The sequence below is a fragment of the Labeo rohita genome, chromosome 23, assembly GCF_022985175.1.
Source record: "Labeo rohita strain BAU-BD-2019 chromosome 23, IGBB_LRoh.1.0, whole genome shotgun sequence".
Classification (NCBI taxonomy): domain Eukaryota; kingdom Metazoa; phylum Chordata; class Actinopteri; order Cypriniformes; family Cyprinidae; genus Labeo; species Labeo rohita.
The window spans coordinates 16536231-16555396 of record NC_066891.1 but is presented as its reverse complement, the minus strand read 5'-3'; the positions used below and the strand labels follow the sequence as shown (position 1 = coordinate 16555396).

Here is a 19166-nt window from a genome sequence, read left to right as displayed (position 1 = left end):
ATTAAAACCAATACAAGTCCCATTATAACCAGTAAAACTATTACAGATTTTGTAATGGTGTCTATTTTATTTTTTTTTCAGCAAGGTTATATCCAGGCAGATGAATATTTACATATTTAATCACCCATATTCTAAAGTAAAGATATGTTAAAAGCACCACTATGAATGCAAATTTAATGACTGCACTCAGGTTTGACCTATAGATGTATGAAATGTACATCTAATTCATGGAAATATTACTTAATAATCCCATTAATTACAGTAAGTATTACATTTTAAAATAGCACTAGTTACAACACACTACTTGGGCCTTCTGTGAGCCCATCTTAGTGTCTAGGTTTTTACTTCAACATAAAAGAATATAACTTTTACCCCACAAATCTAAAAATACTTGTGTCTACAGATCACTCATCCCTCCCTCATGTCAAATGTTTTCCCGAGACACAAAAATAGAGCAATTAACCTTAAAACGGTTTCACTTGACTGAATCTCACAGATGTTGGTATTCAGATGAAATGACAAAATTAAAAATAGAGTAGCCATTCATTAGTGTCAAGGCGATATTTTGTGCCATCTATGATCAAGAGAAAAATTAACAAGTGTGTCATCTTACCCTACATTTCATTTAGTGATGCGGAACGGTGACAAATGCTGTAAAAACGTTGGGAAATTAAACATTCAACTTCGTTGGAAAAGAAGGAATTTGAATTGTAAACGTCAGAGAGGTCTCTGTCCGCCCAACTTTACCTCAGTCTTCTGTTGCCATCTGCTGGTAAGATTCTTAATATCTTAATATATAGCAACAACCTTGTTCTTTCTTTCTCCAGAATCTGAGTTTCTCAGTTTACTTCCCCTTAATTATAACAAATGATTCATTTTATAATTTGTACAAATGTTTAGGTTTCTTACCTTAGATTGGCACAATCATAGTAAGATCGGCTGTTTAGTCCTCTCTAGTGGCCAAAATAAGCATTACTTTTAACATACAGGTGTACTGACAAATAAAACACTTTAACTTATTTAATGCTTTCAAATAAATAAAATTTATTTATCCTACATAATCTTTAAAACAGGGAGCCCCATATGATTCAACAACTCAAATACTGTTTTCAGATCTGAAGTAACATCATCACATGGGTATATGATTTAATATTTAGATGGTCTATAAATACACCAAAATAATTTGGCCCAGCAAAAAATCCTGTATCCCAGTAGAATAATAAACTGTCTATTGCACATAGACATTAGCTCTTCCATTACAATCTCTCCACAAGTACACTTATTCAGACACATGTCCATCTTCATCATAACACCTCCAAAAGCATCTCACTATCAAATATTAATCAACATACTGCTGCTCTCATCACAACGCACAACAGCATTCACTGCAAACCAATCAGATAAAGGTTTTTGGTCATTTCATAAACAAACTACATTGTTTTTTTTAAATCTGGATATGCAGATTATTGAAATGCCACTGGCCTGAAGTCACAGTTTTTGCTATCTATTGTATATTAACTGAGTTCATCAGCAATAAACACGCATCAGAGTGTTAATCATAATAATATATAGTATGAATGATGGAAAAAGTTGTGCATGCACGTTTGACATACGCCATCACCCGTTTGGACTACATGGAAAAAGGGAGATGTGACTGAAATCAGATCTGGAGGCTATGCTACGGAGTTATGCTGGCTCTATCTGACGCAAAGGAATTTTTCCAGAGACCTCCTCCCTCTTGTGTCTGCGCAGGTACCGTATGGCAGAGAGTGCACTGACGTTCGCAAGAAGAGCTGACCAATAAAAAAACAGAGATATATATTATTACAAATTACTATCAACTGTAATCCTAAATCAAATGTATTAAAAAACTAAATTATTAAAAGATGATAAACTAAGTGCCTCTCCAATTTTGTTCTGATTACTGAAAAGACATCCTTGAGGTATTAAATCATTTGTTGCAAAGAGATCTATCACTTAAAGGCAAAGTTCAGTTCACCATAAAAAGCAGAAGGCATTTCTAATTTATTGTATGCTTCTTAATCATTTTATGTTGACCAACAAACATGTTAATTGACAGCATGTGGGCAAAATTGTTATACATTGAAAAATCAATAATATTGAATTCATATAAGACGTACCTAAATCCTCTGTAAAACTGACAACACACTGAATGACTAAATTAATGACTCACTAAAAGTAACCACAAGTATATTCGGGAAATAAAAAGATACATACCAGCTTTCCAGGTGTCTCCTCCTGATCCAGTTGATTTTAGCACCCATGAGGCAAAAGCAATACAAACCAAGCACATGTCTGCCTGTTTCAGAGGCAAGAACGGAGCATCCAACCCTAGAAAAGTTCAAAACAGTGCAGATTAATTTAATAATCAACCGAAATAAAGAAGACAAACAATTAACTAACTAAATAAATGTACACAATAACACATTCTAAAAACAAATAAGCTTTATAAAAGTGCTTTTCTGAAATCGTTATGAATAAAACCAACTTAATCTGAGATATACTGTGTTATAAAAAAGTTTAGTGTCACTCAGATTTCTTTATCAAAAATCAAAAATAGAGCAAAAACTAATATTGTGAAATAAGATATTTAACTAAAAATACAGTATATTCAAATACCAAAATATTGTATTTGAATACACTACCAGTCAAAAGTTTTTGAACAGTAAGATTTTTAATGTTTTTTTAAAAAAAAAAGTCTCTTCTGCTCACCAAGCCTGCATTTATTTGATCCAAAGTACAGCAATTTTTTTTTTTACTACTTAAAATAGCTGTTTTCTATTTGAATATATTTTAAAATGTAATTTATTCCTGTGATTTCAAAGCTGAATTTTTAGCATCATTACTCCAGTCACATGATCCTTCAGAAATCATTCTAATATTCGGATTTGCTGCTCAAAAAACATTTATTATTATTATTATGTTGAAAACAGCTGAGTAGGTTTTTAAGATTTCTTTGCGTTTTATTTAAATTTTTATTTGTTTTAAATATTGATAATATTAATAATAATAATATCACCAAATCAGCAGTATTAGAAGGATTTCTAAAGGATCATGTGGCACTGAAGACTGGAGTAATGATGAAAAATTTGGTTTGATTACAGGAATAAATTACACTTTGAAATATATTCAGATAGAAAGCAGTTATTTTAAAATAATTCACAATAGGACTGCTTTTGCTGTATTTTGGTTCAAATAAATGCAGGCTTGGTGAGCATTAGAGAATTCTTTAAAAAAACATTAAAAATCTTACTGTTAAAAAACTTTTGACTGGTAGTATATACTTTAAAATGTAAAATGCAAAGCTGAATTTTCAGCATCATTACTCTAGTCTTCAGTGTCACATGATCCTTCATGTTAAAAAACTTTTTATTACCATCAGTGCTGAAAACAGCTGCTTAATATTTTTGGTGTAAACTTTGAATTCTTTGATGAATAAAAAGATTAAAAACAGTATCTATTTCAACATTTGTTAAATTATAATACATAACTCAATAAATCTTCACTCAAATAATATATAAACACAATAATATATCAGTAGGCAGGTAGTGAATTGATACTGAATGATGAGCTATGGCTGAACCCCAAATGATAAAAAGTGACTGATGAAGTGATGATGGTTAGTGTCCTGGTGTTCCTGGAGTTTCCTCTATTTTTACTTGCACTTTAAAGTGAAACGTTCTTAAATTCTGGCACACGGCAGATTTGAGAAGCTGCCCAGTAGGAGTGAAGACAAATTTGCACGTAGTACCATTCCATCGGCCCAGGCATGGATCTACATGTGACTAGACACTCTTAGTCAGCAGCTACTGACAGAAAAGAGGTGAGAGTTGACTAACATTAAAATTATTGGTAACACTTTACAATTAGGTTCATTAGTTAACAAAATTAGTTAACATGAACTAAGAAGGAACAATAGTTCAATCTTAGTTCATGTTAATTTCAGCATTTACTAATGCATTATTAAAATAACAAGCTGTGTTTGTCAACATTAGTTAATGCATTGTGAACTAACATGAACAAACAATGAACCACTGTATATTTATTAACTAACATTAACAAAGATTAATAATAAATGTATTGTTCATTGTTCGTTTATGTTAACAAATGACATCTTATTGTGAAGTGTTACCAAACTATTTCCAGAAAATTTAGAGATACTAATTTATAATTTATATTTTCCTATTTTAGGTTTAAGGAACAATTAAACCCTTCAGAATAGTGCTACTGTGTAATTTGCATCTGTGCTGAATAATGTGTGGTAGAAGTTCTTACTTGGATCAGCGACAGCTGTTTGCATCTCCATACACTTCTTCTGTTGTTCAGCCAGCTGCTGGAAGATGCGGTTCTCCATATTGAAGAGCAAGGAATCTGGGAAGGGGCTCCCATCAGGGCTCATAGCATTTTTAGGTTGAATGATTCCTTTGGGAAATGTCTTCACAGGGACAAGTTCCCCAGAACATGTCTTCTCTTCAGGTACTGTAAAACCCGTACGTCTAACTTTTCTAAGCGAAACCGGGCTCGTCCAGAGGAAGTCGCTCTCATCTTCAGAAAAGAAGTGCTCGTACATGTCAACAGCATCATGGTTGGGAGACTTATAATCATACCGTGTCACTACCTTGACTGCTGCGTTGTCATTCTCATCATCTTCATCTGAACTCCCAGGGGAGTCAGGGAAGAAATAGTCATATGCCTCTGGGAACTGAAGGTTTCTGTTAGTCGAGCGGGAGCAGGAAAATATGGGTACCATTTTATCACCACCTGACTCTTCCACAATTGCATCAAACTCGGAGAAGAAATGGTCATACGTTTCAGGCAAAGAGGTGCCCGTTCCATCAAGGTATGAGGCAGCTATGTTATCTCCACGAGATGGACATCTTTCAGGTTCATCCTCCCCAAAGAAAAACTGGATTATTTCAGAAACTGTTACACCACTGCTCTCCATCTCTTCTTCATCATCAGAAAAGATCTTTGAGCCTGAAGTGTTCAGATGGTAGAAAGGATCCATTAAGTCATCATCTACCTCTGAATGGATTGAATGCATTGAAGCATTTCTCAAGATTTGTCTGATTGGTTGAGTATCTAGAGCTTGCAGGTTCTGCACAGACATATTCTTGCACATTCTCCTGAAGCACTGCTGAGCATTAGCCGTGTAGAGATGTTCAGGAAGAGCGGTTTCAGAACTTATATGCACCACTTCATCACCTACAACAACTGGATCTGAATCATTCTCCCACATCACATCACAAGAGCTAGGAACTCGACTCGCCCACTCACTCAACTCGTCCTCTTGTTTGGAAGGAAATGGGGTTTGAAGCTGTGCGAGGTCTTCATCCAGATCAGATATGTAAGACATGTCTCCACTTAAGCGGTCCGGCTTGGAGTCGTCAGGTTGTGTAAAGTAGCCCGAGTCTGCTGCATCTGTAGTGTCTACTATGCTACCATCCTCAGGCTGGGTCAAAATGCTGGGGTGCTGGGCATTACTGATCAACCGTAGACGAAGTATGTCATTGATGGTTAGCTTCTCCATTTCATTCCAAAAGGAGGAGATAGCAAACACAGGACATGGAAGTTGATTTGAAGCATCAAGAGAAACACTCTCTAGATCGTTGCCTTCACTTTTACACTCAGCGGAAGAAGAGTCCTCAATTTCATCAACCATATTTTGAGGCAACTCTGAAACATCTTGAGTAGGACCTTCACTGAGCATTTCTTCTGTAGGGCCATATGTGTCTTCACTAGATCTGAAGGGCTTGCCACAGAATAGCTGTTCACTAGCTGAAACAACAACTTCGTTATCACTAATGTCTCTCATATCGTCTGATTCATCCGAATTCCCTGTCTTTAAGGGTGTGGCATTCACAATTAACACCTCACTAGTCTCATTTCTGCTTTGGATATGATCTTCATCTGTTCCATGATCAATATTATCAGACATATGACTCTCAGTCATTGCATCTGTCTCATTTACAGGTATATTCGTGTTTATTTCAATGACTTGAGAGGTCAAATGGCTTTGAGATTCTGAAATGTTCTCAGGAATACATGCTTTCGGTTTTCGAGAAGCTTCCCGTGAACAAGTTAAGGTTTCTGGATCTTTTCCATTCCAACAAGATTCTGCTCTATCAATTTTGTCAAGTAAAAACAAGCTGCTTTCTTTGGTGATTTGAGATTCAGAAATTTTCTCATGAATACATGCTTTCGGTTTTTGAGAAACCTCCTGTGAACAAGTAAAGGGTTCTGGACCGTTTCCATCCGAACAAGATTCTGCTCTATCAATGTTGTCAGTTAAATTTAAGCTGCTTTCCTTGGTGATTTGAGATTCTGAAATGTTATCATGAATCCACACTTTCTGTTTTTGAGAAACCTCCAATGAACAAGTAGAGGTTTTTGGACTGTTTCCATCTGAACAAGATTCTGCTCTATCAATTTTGTCAAGTAAAGACAAGCTGCATTCTTTGGTGATTTGAGATTCTGAAATTTTCTCATGAATACATGCTTTCGGTTTCTGAGAAACCTCCTGTGAACAAGTAAAGGGCTCTTGACTGTTTCCATCTGAACAAGATTCTGCTCTATCAGTGTTGTCAGTTAAATACAAGCTGCTTTCTTTGGTGATTTGAGATTCTGAAATGTTCTCGTGAACACATGCCTCCTGTTTTTGAGAATCCTCCAATGAACAAATAAAGATTTCTGCACTGTTTCCATCTGAACAAGATTCTGCTCTATCAATATTGTCAGTTAAAGACAAGCTGCTTTCTTTGGTGGCTGAAATCTCTACTATATTACAACTGCTTGGAACTGTCCGTTCATTTTTTATTGGAGAACAGTCAGTCTCATTTCCTAAACAGGATAAATCTTTGTCCTCAGTCAATTTAAAAGAGACTGTAAAGGAAGGAGGCTCCGTTAAATCAACAGCACTGGAAACGCTAGGAGATAATAAGGATTTCCTCTGACATCCTGCATCAGAATTATCACTTAGAGGTGCTGATAAGGTCTCTTTAATATCGGTCCTGCTCTCTCGTAAGTGTACAGCAGGATCACATTGAAGGGATTCGGTTATATCTATTTCATTTTCTTTTATATTCAGAACTTTATCGGTCTGGGGTAATAATGAGAGCTCACAAATCTTTGCTTTCAATTGTCCATTGTTTACAAGGGACGTATCATGCATGCTTTTGGAAATAGTATTAAAGCTTATGTGTCCAACTTCTGGCTTGGGAAGTGTGGCGCCTAAATCACTGATAAAAGATACTGGCAAGCTTTTTGAAAACTTAAAATCAGCCTCCAAGTCAAATGTATTTCTAAGCTGTAAATGATCTGTATTATGCACGATAGAAGGTGTTTTGATTCTTTGAAGTGACAGGTGCTCTGTCTTCCAGACATTTGCAGGGAAGTTGCTTATCTCTTTCCGCTGAATAAATCTCTCTTCCTCTGATTCACTTTGACGAATGTGGATCTGAGCCTCATGTCCTTGCTCTAATGGTTCAACACTCATTCTCTTCTTCTTCCTCCTCTTTCTTCTGGAAGGTGACACTGGTATCTGACCAAATGGTGAATCTCTCGAGTCAGAACTACTTATGGCATCCAGCTGAGCAATGTTTTGTCTTGCTGGATATGTATCAGTCATGTCTTTTTTAATAACCACTACCATTTTCTCTTTGTCAGGTGGCTTTGTTTCAGGTGTTAGCTCTAGATTTTTGCTGAGACCGTTATATCTTCCTTGTTGCTCTTGCTTCATTCTCACTGTAATTAGGGGTGTAGTCAATGGCTTCCTTCCAATGACTAGCTCTGTGTCAGACTTTGATGCATGTTCTTGCGCATTAGCGGATGTGATCCCTAAAGCTTTTACTGAGGCTTTATCGCTCCAGGTATTAGCCACACCCTTTTTAGTGATTTCTCCTCTAAGACTGGGCTTATTTCGGCCAGATGGACCTGTGTCCACAGACAGAATATCCTGCTTATCAATCAAACCCTCCAGATGGCCCATCTTCTCGTTTCCACGAATGACAACATGGCTTTGTTCCAAAGGCTGCTGGTTTTCTGTGACACTTTTTAACTGCTCAAAAAATAGATTGACAGTCTGAAGGTGCAAGTCTTCCTCACTGCCAGAGAGAACCTGCTCTGGACTACGTATTCCGTACTTGCTGAGGTAATTACCGACTGGTGAACCCTCACAGTCTGGCGGGCCATCAATCTGAAGGTCTGGATCAGGGTCTGTGGATGCTGTGCCCATGGCCGGGTTCCTGCTTCGAAAGAGGCAGCCCATCTCATCAATGTCACTCATACCCGAGTCCTCTCGGCTTGCGAGCCCAGGAGAGAGCAGGTTACAGTCCTCACACTCCTGAAAAAAACAGTCCCAGTCTTGGTCGGAGATGTGCACACTGTATTCAAAGTCGTCCATTGTGAATGGTCGATACACAGGCAGCTCTGAATCTACAAATGAAACATGAATTAATCACTGAATGACATGAATGAATAGTCTGGAAAAATAATTACACAAAAATAGGGAAAATGCAAAAATGTGGATGTTTTTATTGCCACTATGACAATGGCACGACCAGTATCGACTGACAGGTAACATATATGCTCTTTTTATGATACACTCGGACTATACACATTGCAACGACAATTTGTGATATAACATACTTAAATTAATTTTTCAGAAACAAGGTGCACTAAATCTCAAATATATTGAATGAACTAAAATTGCATCAGTCATTATTTCATACTTTAAATATATTGTGCATTATAACATAAAAAAAAAACGTTAAAGTTATCTTTGAAATGAATCAATTAATCATGCATGCAATTTTGAAAAAAGAAACTGTTTTCTCATTTTTCTTTACTCTAACACTGGTAAAACTGCATGGGGAACCAAGCATGCAGAATCCACTGCTTTTGTTCACATTTCAATTTTTGTTTGGTGTAAACAATAATATTAAACTAATATTACACTCACAGCAGAAATCTGTACAGTACCTGTTCAGTGGTGTGAAAGTGCAAAAGTCCCAGAGCAGTTAGCCTGTCAGACCACTTCAGTAGCCTGAGGCATAGTGAATGCCCTTTGAAGTGTGTCCTTCCGAGTAAGAGAGGTACACCACAGGCCCTATGATTTGTTATAAATAGAACGGTGTTACACATCACGTAATGCACGCAGCACTTTCTCTCTCACTCTCTGACACCTTCCACCAGCCCCCCAAACAAATGTGTACAGAGTGAACACCATAGCTACTTGGTTGGCAAGGCTGTTATAAAAACTGCTGAAGTATATATTATTATGGTTTTCAGCACTGCAGAAGTCACATCAGAATCTTCCAGAGAAATGATAGGCCATGAAAAACCATGTGTGTATATATATATATATATATATATATATATATATATATATATATATACACACATTGGGGTAAGAGTGATTTCTGAAGGATCATGTGACACAAGACTTGAGTAAAGGTTGCTAAAGATTACATTTTAAAGTAAACTGATTTTTTTAAGTATTACTTTTTTACTGTATTTTTCTTTTTACTTTTTATTTAAATTTGTTTTCCTTAAGTTAAGTTCAGCTTTGAACCCCTTACAGCAAAAAAAGAGAAGAAATGAAACACACAAACACACACATAAGGAGAAGTCCACTTCCAGAACAACAATTTACAAATAATTTACTCACCCGCTTGTCATCCAAGATGTTCATGTCTTTCTGTCTTCAGTCGTAAAGAAATTATGGTTTTTAAGGAAAGCATTTCAGGATTTTTCTCCATATAATGGACTTCAATGGTGCCCCCGATTTTGAGCTTCCAAAATGTAGTTTAAATGCAGCTTCAAAGGGCTCTAAACGATCCCAGCCGAGGAAGAAGGGTCTTATCTAGTGAAACGATCGGCCATTTTTTTTTGAAAAATTAAAATTTGTATACTTCGTAAGCACAAAAGCTTGTGTAGCACTAGCTCTGGGATGCGTGTCCACAACGCTACGTACTACAGAATCACATTGAAAGGTCATGCACGACTCACCACCTGACTTGCTGATTTTTTTCAGACATTGGAATAGATATGGTCCATTCTTGACAGCATTGAGATTTCTGCTTTGTTGGCAATGGTTGGCATTTTCCACACGTGCACCACCATGTCTTCGTATGAATGTTGTCTGCCCGAGGCTTTAGAGACTTGTGTCGCTGTAGCAGTCTCCTCTCTCTGTCTAAGTTCATCCTCTGTGCACTCCGGCTCAAAAAGATAGGGTATGACGAAAAACTCCATCTCATATTCTCCTACAACTTCAGAATCATCCGACATCGTTGTACCTTTTTGTTTGTAAACAGCGTTTGACTTACTTGCACTTAATTAGTCTTTGCACGCTCGCTTTGTAAACGCTAGGTCTGTTGTTCCGCCTACGTTGTGTGTGACCTTTCGAGGTGATTCTGTAGTACCTATCGTTGTGGACAAATTTTTATTTAAAGAATAAATAAATAAAAAATAAAAAATTACTGATCGTTTCACTAGATAAGACTCTTCTTCCTCTGCTGGGATTGTTTAGAGCCTATTGAAGCTGCATTTACACTACATTTTGGAAGTTCAAAATCGGGGCACCATATCAGTCCATTATATGGAGAAAAATACTGAAATGCTTTCCTTAAAAAAAAAAACATTATTTCTTTACGACTGAAAACAGAGAGACATGAACATCTTGGATGACAAGGGAGTGAGTAAATTATTTGTAAATTGTTGTTCTGGAAGTGGAGTTCTCCTTTAATGTAGAACGTGAAAATAAAAATAACTAACTTTTAACTGTTTGGCCAGCACAGTTCACATATTATTCTCAGGAGGAAGCACGTGTGGAGGCGGTAAACGGCAACAATGCATGTGCAATGGAAGATGGTATGGCAAGTATAAACACATGAATCGGATATGGGTCACAATTGAAAGAATGTGTAAACAGACAGCCAAAAAAATCGGATATAGGCAACAAATCAGAATTGGGCATTAAGACCTGCAGTCACAGTGTAAACAAGGCTTATGTCTAGAGTTAGAACTGGACTGCGCCATCTAGAGTTTCATGACAGAAATATATATAAACGTAGCTTTCAAAATGTTAAAATACACACACACAGTTAGATATATTTTGATGGATTTTGATGAATAGAAATAAAACAGAAATCTTTTGTAACATTATAAATGTCTTTATCATCACTTTTGATCAATTTAAAGCATCCTTGCTAAATAAAACTATTAATTTATATAATTCCTTTCCAAAATAAATAAATAAAAAATTATACTGACTCCAAGCTTTTGAATGATATAGTGTATTTTGTTACAAAAGCTTTTTATTTCAGATAAATGCTGATCATTGGATCTTTCTATTCATCAAAGAATCCTGAAAACAATGTACTCAACAGTTTTAAATATTAAGCAAATATTCAGCAAATCATCATATTAGAATGATTTCTGAAGGATCGTGTGGCACTGAAAGCTGAAGTAATGAAGCTTAAAATTTTGCTTTGATCACAGGAATAAATTACATTTAAAATATATTTAAATAAAAAACAGTTATTTTAAATGCTACTGTTTCTGCTGTACTATGATCAAATAAATGCAGGCTTGGTGAGCAGAAGAGACTACTTTAAAAACATCAAAAATCTTACTGTTCAAAAACTTTTGACTGGTAGTGTACATTGTAGTCTTTCATTTCAGCTCCCAATGACATACCATTTGGCAGCTATGTTTTGGGACAGGCTTAGTGAGGAAGGCAAAGGATTGTATTGCCTGCAGTCAAGAAGATTCCATCAGCTGACACAGTGGAGGACTCTCAAACTAGAGGTCATATGATTGTGCCTGTTGCCAGCTTTCTGCTGTGATATCATGCGTATATGTCGGGTGTTCTTTCCCGCTGCTTAGAAACAAGTCATGATATTAATGCCACTCAAGGTATTAATGTCACAGTCAGAACATATTCACATCTTGGTCATTTGACACAGCTGTGATCTGTGTGGTCTGACACGTCCCTTCAGCACAAAGACGTATGTATAGAAAAAGACACCATGAAACCAGATCATGAATTGCTTTCCTGAACTGTAGCTCAAACAGTAGAGCAAGGTCATGGGCTTGATTCCCAAAGAAAGCAAAAACTGCTAAAAAGTAAAAATGTCAACTTTGAATGCAAGTTGCTTTGGATAGTATGTCTCAGATGCATAAATGAAAATATAACAAATTCAACAATAACTAACATATTTTACAATGATTTCAAACTGAGCAAATAACATGCGTATCATTTGTACACAATTACTCATGTTGGCTCCTGTCCAGCCCAAGGCTGAATAGCAAATGGGGTCCGAAATCATGTTTAGAGACATCAAGATTATAAATGTAGACAGTAGGATTAACTAATCTGGCCAATTTGCAAAGTGCCATCAAGTCATTATGATATTAAGATAACAGGTCTCTCTTTATCCCATTATCTACACAGATCTAAGCTGTGTTTTGTGCCTTCTGCTCTTCCTTCCTTCAAAAGTGTCTGAACTCCATAGAGAATCAGAGGACAAATTGTAGCTGGTTTATCTTACATGTAATATTTAAAAAAAATTCAATGTTAGACCCAAAGACTATGTATCAAATAACAAGTCAGCAGCACTCGAAGTCCCTTTTCTTTCACAGAAGGAATGTTATTTAAGTCTTTCTGAAGTGAGAAGTTTGTTTGACATTCAGACTAACAAAACCCACTTTGCATTCACTCTTTTAATTATTCATGACCTTTATACATTTGATTCTGGCTTCTGTGGGAAAACATTCCCCCCACCAATTAACCAACCACAGACCGGGCACGCTGCCCAGCGAGGTCCTACACTATCAATTCATCAGAGCTTTATTGAGACAGAGGGGGAAAGGCCTTGTCTTGTGAGTTTACTGCACCTGGGGGCGGTGGGCTGTCTGAACGCGGGTGGGATTCTGTTTTCATCAACAGGATTAAGCCCAATAAATCCGTTTCTGGGATTAAGATTGGGATCTGTTTGGACTACTTAGCTGTGGCAAATACAGTGGTGTTTCTTCTCTAATTGTACTGCTGGTTCAACTGCAACTATTCATCGACTGACTTTTCAATCCCTTGTAAATAGAAACGCCCAGGTCAAGTGACAGTTTTTCAACAAAGCATGGCATGGCATGGCATCTCCTTTTCAGCTATACATGTAACAAAAGACAGTGTTACAGCATTTCTTTGAGAAATAGATCATTAAATTCATGCTTGTCTACTCTGGAGGCTTGTTAAAGGGATAGTTCACCCAAAAATGAAAATTCTGTGATTAATTACAGCAATACTACCACATTCAAGGCCCAGAAAGGTAGTAAGGACATTGATCAAATAGTCCATGTGACATCAGTTGTTCAACCTTAATTTTATAAAGCTAAGAGAATTCTTTTTGTGCATAAAGAAAACAAAAACTTCTATGTCAGGTTTTTATGTGCATTCACGGGATACAACGACGCATGTCTTAAAATGAAATAGTTGGGCTTCATAGTTTGTATCTCTGAAAGTTTATTGAAAAACTACATAACTTCATCTGAGGTTTGAACACAGGACTGCTTCATGTTATACCATTTTTATTTCTATTTGAATTGTTCAGTTGTGCCTTAGCATGATAAACTGCTATTTAAGATACTAAAATATTGTAAAAACTAAAATACAAGATCCTGGCCCATCTTTGCATATTGTGTCAAATAAGTGGTTCTCAGTGTTTTTTACTTCCCTTTGTCCAAAACCATATTTAAAGTCCCTGAAATGTATATTAACATAAAATGTCACCCTGAATCACAAAACCAGTCATAAAAGTAAAGTTTTTGAAATTGAGATTTATACATCTTCTGAAAGCTTTCCATTGATGTATAATTTGGTAGGATTGGACAATATTTGGCTGAAATATAACTATGTTAATGTTATGTTATCTGGAATTGGATGGTGCAAAGAAAATAAATAAAATAAAATAAAATAAAATTACTGAGAAAAAAAATCACTGTTAAAATTGTCCAAATGAAGTTCTTAACTAATAAAAATATACTAATAAACAACAAAAAAATTAGTTTCTATAACTAATAAAAAAAATGTACATTTATGGTAGAAAATTTACAAAAATATTGTAATATGATGTATATGACTTAATATCCTAATGATTTTTGGCGTATATATATATATATATATATATATATATATATATATATATATATTTATTTATTTATATATTCATTTTGACCCATACTGTGTATTTTTGGCCATTATTGGCAAATATTCCTGTGCTACTTAAGACTGGTTTTGTGGCCCAGGGTCATGTGTATGTGTATGTATATTATTTTATACATATATAAAAGCTGATACTTCTACTTTCGTTGTAAAAAAAATGAACAAACTCAAAAATAGTATGTCAGTTTTGCTTATTTTTTAGTGTTGTTTTAAGATTTTAATTAACATTATATTAACATAAGTAAATTTAAATAATAATTTATAATTTATAAATAATTTAATTGGGGCTACTTGGTTCAGCGGTCTAAAACCTTTTGTCCTTTTGTTACAACAAAAGTGTAAGAATCACATCACATAATCATGAGTTTGTACTGATCATAAAAGTCTATTTTAATAATTTCTATTAAAAAACATATTTTTATCTCTGTAATAATAGAATTATTTAGTTGTTTTACTTACATATTTGACTTTACATGTCAGTGTACTTCTCATAAATGCTAGACACACTTGCTTTGGTAGCTAATGCAAGTAACATGTTGCCACATGGAATTTAGTTTGTTTTACCATGCAAACTAAATTTATGAATTAAAAGGTAAATGATCATTGAACTGAAAAATCTACCCAGATAGCACACGTACATCTGCAAGATGTTTGTTAAAGATCACTTGATCTGGAAAGCATCTGCTGTGTACAAACATCTGACAGACGTCTATATGATGTCAGTACAACATATATAAACATCTTAAAGACATCTCTGTTTGATATCTGATAGGAAACACCGTATAGACATATTGCAGCTCTGTGTGCTATCAGGGTAAATTCACAAATCAGTACTGACAAAATGTATTCAGTGTAATTATAGTGTACATTTTACCAGTGAGACATTATTTTTAGATTACAAATGGCTTTTAAAAGTATGAAATTTACTTTTTATTTGGAGAAATGATCAGTGACATGACAAATATACATAACAGGAACTAAGCAACCATATGAAGCAAATATAGCAGCTTCTGGGTTGTGTACTTTTAGGAAACCAGCTGAGCAATTACCAGTAACTTTGGCAATGTACTATAGATATTACATTATGTTGCAGTTCTTGGTCACCAACAAACATTAACCCACAAATTTTATTAACAAACGAAAAACTTAGTCATATTCTATCTGCATAGTGTAGTTAATGTCTTTAAAACCTAACTTACACAACCAACGAATACACTCTTCCATAGAAATAGGAGACAAGTTACCTCAGGTGGGCCTGTACTCGTCACCCTCTGTTAGCTGACCCAAAAACGTTAGCGTACATGTCGACAGATTCTGTCAACATAAGTACTGTATTGTGAGAATGCGCCTCACTTTGTCCTGTCGTTATCATTACCTGTGAGCCGGAGGCACTAAAAAGCATTTACTGACTGCAGACAATGAGGGAATTTGACGGGCCGCTGCTCCGAGCTCATCGCTGCACGCGGGAGCAGATGACAACAAATGCGCATTGTCTCGTGAAAGCACCTGAGCACGCTGAGATAGCGGTCACCAGGACCTTTGAATACTACCTCAGACGTGCTTTACTCAATCCCATTATTTACAAAAGACTGAATGTCATTTAAGGAAGACAAGAACTGCTCATTTCAGATTCTCAGAAGGTTTCAGTTATAGGCTTACCTGTTGATTGAATGGATTTGCAACACGAGTGTCAGGTTCCGGCTAAACGCACACACATACTTCACTTGAAATAATAATAAAAGAAACTAAATGCATCAATTTCTATTATTAGTAATGCAAATAATAGTTAGCTTCTTTTTATTATTATTATTTTTTGAAATTAGGGACTTCCAGAAACAGTCCTAAAGTGAATAAAACATACTGTATTGAATAATTAAACCGATTGATAATTAAACATTTAATACATTTAAATGGGAAGTTAATGGTGTTTATCTGTGCAATTGCCTGAATGTTGTTCACTGTTGGCCACAAGGTGGCAGTCGAACTTAACATTACAACAGAAGCTTGGTTAGTGTTTACCAAGTTTCGCTGATCTTTTTCCAGTTAACATTCACGGTGTAACATTTATTTGTAGGCTACATAATGATACCACAGAATTAAAAAATAAAATAAAATATAAAATTGGTTTATGTAATAATGTAATTCGATGCAGTTGGAATTAAAGTCAACAAACTAAAGGTAAATGGTATGTTTAGATGAAATGCAGCTTGATAAGTGTTGCATAACAGTTGCAGTAGTCAAACCAAAAACCAAAAATGTATTTAAATACCAGATGTAATTTTACTAGTGGGTGCAGGACACTATAGTTTATCTGTGAGAATAGCAAAATAAAGTGACATATTATACCCAAAAATTCTTCATACAGTGTTAAAATAAAAGATTAGGACCAACAATTATTAAGACACAAATAATTTTCACTTTGAGCATGTTTTGCTTAAGTGTTTTTTCTTTCATTGCTAATGCGACTTTTTTTTACAGTGCAGACTGAACAAAATGAAGCATTGCTTGGTAATTGGTCAACGAAGAATTTATAGTTGTGTAAATTTTGTCATTCAGTTTTTTTGAATTTTTGGTTGACTGTAATCCATTACATATCTTTCTATCGAAGTTATCTGACAGAGTTTAACTTTGAGTTTTTTTCATATTTTATTAGCATTTTCTAAACTATAGCGAATAAACTGTAATAATGTGAGAAATGTTGAAGGTGTCTGAATAAATTTTGGTTTGTGCGTCTGTGACATCAGTCTTTCAGTACTCACTCACACAAAGTCTAGTTATTACTGTAGTCTAAGCGTTAATTTTGTGTTTTTACACAAAGCTCTGTGTCTTTACATTAAGTATAGAATACAAAAGATAAATCCAGCCGACTTTCTCTGACTCATAAGTCTGGCTGTGGTCCACAATGAACAGTATCTCACTCAGCAGAGGGCAGGCTGTGCTCCCCACTTCCAGGCCTGGGAGGGAGTCATCAGGGAAGGGTCTCAGACCACAGCCTTCCTCTTCATGATGAGTCATTTCTGAGGCATTAAAGGTCATACAGGCAGGAATAGGATGAGTGTTATTTTTAGTTTAATAACCCACCTCCATTGTCCTATCCTGTTACAAAGATTTTGGATGACTGTGAAATATAATCCCATTTATTCTTATCTCAGCTTTTACTACAAACTATGCTTTCTGGATAAAATACATATGGAAATTTTACAACAGTTTAGGATAAGAGTGTTGATTGAACACTAAATCATGTCTTTCTGAAAGGCTGTCTCTCTTTTTTGGCCTCACACACCAGTTTAGTCGCTTATCAGCTTTTCAGACAGACATGTGGCCTCCATATGTCACAAGATGTGCGGAAGCTTGTCAATTAGTAAAGTTAACAGCACACATTAGAATATGTGCAATTGTTTCCTTAAGAATCTCTTAAAATTACTTCAGGATGATTCACTCAGGTTCTGATATTTTTTTTGCTTTATTAAAACCAGTTAATACAAATGTTCTTGCACAAAATAATTTTTTTGGGGACCCAACAAAGCATTTTTTTTTTCTAAACCAGAAAGCTATGAGTGCATTAATATCAGGCAAGCCCAGGTGGGGGCTGACAGGAAATGATTAAAATCCTTCCAGACAGACGCACTGCATCCTCTCAACCTCCTGCACGGCTTGTGTGTTTGCTCTGAGTTAAACATACCAGGACTGATCACAGATCCATTCTCCGCTGGTGGAAGTGTTTGTTAATGAGTGATCTGATGACAAAGGTCTGACAGGCCCTCTACCACACACAGACTGATGGCTCAACCTGCTTCCCTGAGGTCGCCTGGGTTATCAGTGGCCACGAAACAATGGGAACCGGCGGGGCCAGGCACTGGCCAGCTCTAGCATTGACATGCCGCATGCCTGCAGACCTATACAAACCAGCACTGGACACACAGCCCTCTTCACTCACCCCGTCACTCATCATGGCTGATAACAAGAGCAGGGCTGTCACTACTCATTCATTTAGCCACGCCGTGAATGGACTGAGAGTTGCCCTCTGACCTCTCAGGTCTGCAGCTATTACTCCGCACAGCCCAATCAGCTCTGGACAGAGAAACAATGACCTCTGGAAGTGCTGAATAGCACTGATGAAAGATATTGTGGGTATTCAAGATTAGTAAAGCATGTACTTATAAGCAGGCCTAGATTTTGTAGATACAGATTGTTTTTGGACTAATTTTATCGGAACAGCTGTTGATTACTGTGGAACAGCGCTGTCAGACAATTAATGATGATTAATCGCATCCAAAATAAATGTTTGTGTTTACATACACTACCAGTCAAAAGTTTTTGAACGGTAAGATTTTTGAGGTTTTTTAAAGAAATCTCTTCTGCTCACCAAGCCTGTATTTATTTTGTCCAAAGCACAGCAAAAATTGTTGCAGTTTGAAATATTTTTTACTTTTTAAAACAACTGTTTTTTATTTGAATATGTTTTTTTGTAATTTATTCCTGTGATAAAAGCTAAATTTTTAGCAAGAGACATTTATTATTAATTATTATTATTATTATTAATATTTAAAACAGATGAGTAAATTTTTTTCAGGATTCTTTGAATCCTTGAGTCTGTATTTTTTTTATTATTTATTTAAAGAATTTATAGAAATTAATACTTTTATTCAGCAAGGTTGCTTTAAACTGATCAAAAGTGATGATGAAGACATTTATAATGTTACAAAAGATTTCTATTTCAGATAAATGCTGTTCTTCTGAACTTTTTTTATTCATCAGAGAAACCTGAAAAAAATTCTACTCAGCTGTTTTCATCATATTATTAATAATAAATGTTTTTGAGCAGCAAATCAGAATATTAGAATGATTTCTGAAGGATCATGTGACTGAAGGAATGATGCTAAAAATTCAGCTTTGAAATCACAGCAATAAATTACATTTTAATATA

General features: G+C 35.6%; 1 protein-coding gene across 3 annotated transcripts; it reads right to left on the bottom strand.

The window, feature by feature from the left end:
- Nucleotides 1–1136: 1136 nt before the first annotated feature.
- On the bottom strand, nt 1137–15571 carry LOC127155081 (PPARGC1 and ESRR induced regulator, muscle 1). 3 transcript variants are annotated; one of them, XM_051097051.1, is made up of 6 exons: nt 15484–15571; nt 9001–9127; nt 6389–8454; nt 4297–6238; nt 2239–2352; nt 1137–1793 (listed from the first exon to the last, which is right to left on the bottom strand). In XM_051097051.1, exons 3-6 carry the CDS (start codon nt 8420–8422, stop codon nt 1687–1689), a joined length of 4197 nt encoding a protein of 1398 aa, XP_050953008.1. In that variant the 5' UTR covers nt 8423–8454; nt 9001–9127; nt 15484–15571; the 3' UTR covers nt 1137–1686. The 3 variants fall into 3 exon arrangements, with proteins under 3 accessions (XP_050953008.1, XP_050953009.1, XP_050953007.1); XM_051097052.1 differs by having other exon boundaries at nt 6539–8454; nt 15484–15570; XM_051097050.1 differs by having other exon boundaries at nt 4297–8454; nt 15484–15570.
- Nucleotides 15572–19166: the final 3595 nt, after the last annotated feature.

Coding starts and splice junctions, on each gene's coding strand:
- LOC127155081 (XM_051097050.1), bottom strand. CDS start 8,422: ATGGACGACTTTGAATACAGTGTGCACATCTCCGACCAAGACTGGGAC. Junction 2,353..4,296: donor AACAGCTGTCGCTGATCCAA/GTAAGAACTTCT, acceptor GAACTTTTCTAG/GGTTGGATGCTCCGTTCTTG. Junction 1,794..2,238: donor AGGAGACACCTGGAAAGCTG/GTATGTATCTTT, acceptor TTTATTGGTCAG/CTCTTCTTGCGAACGTCAGT.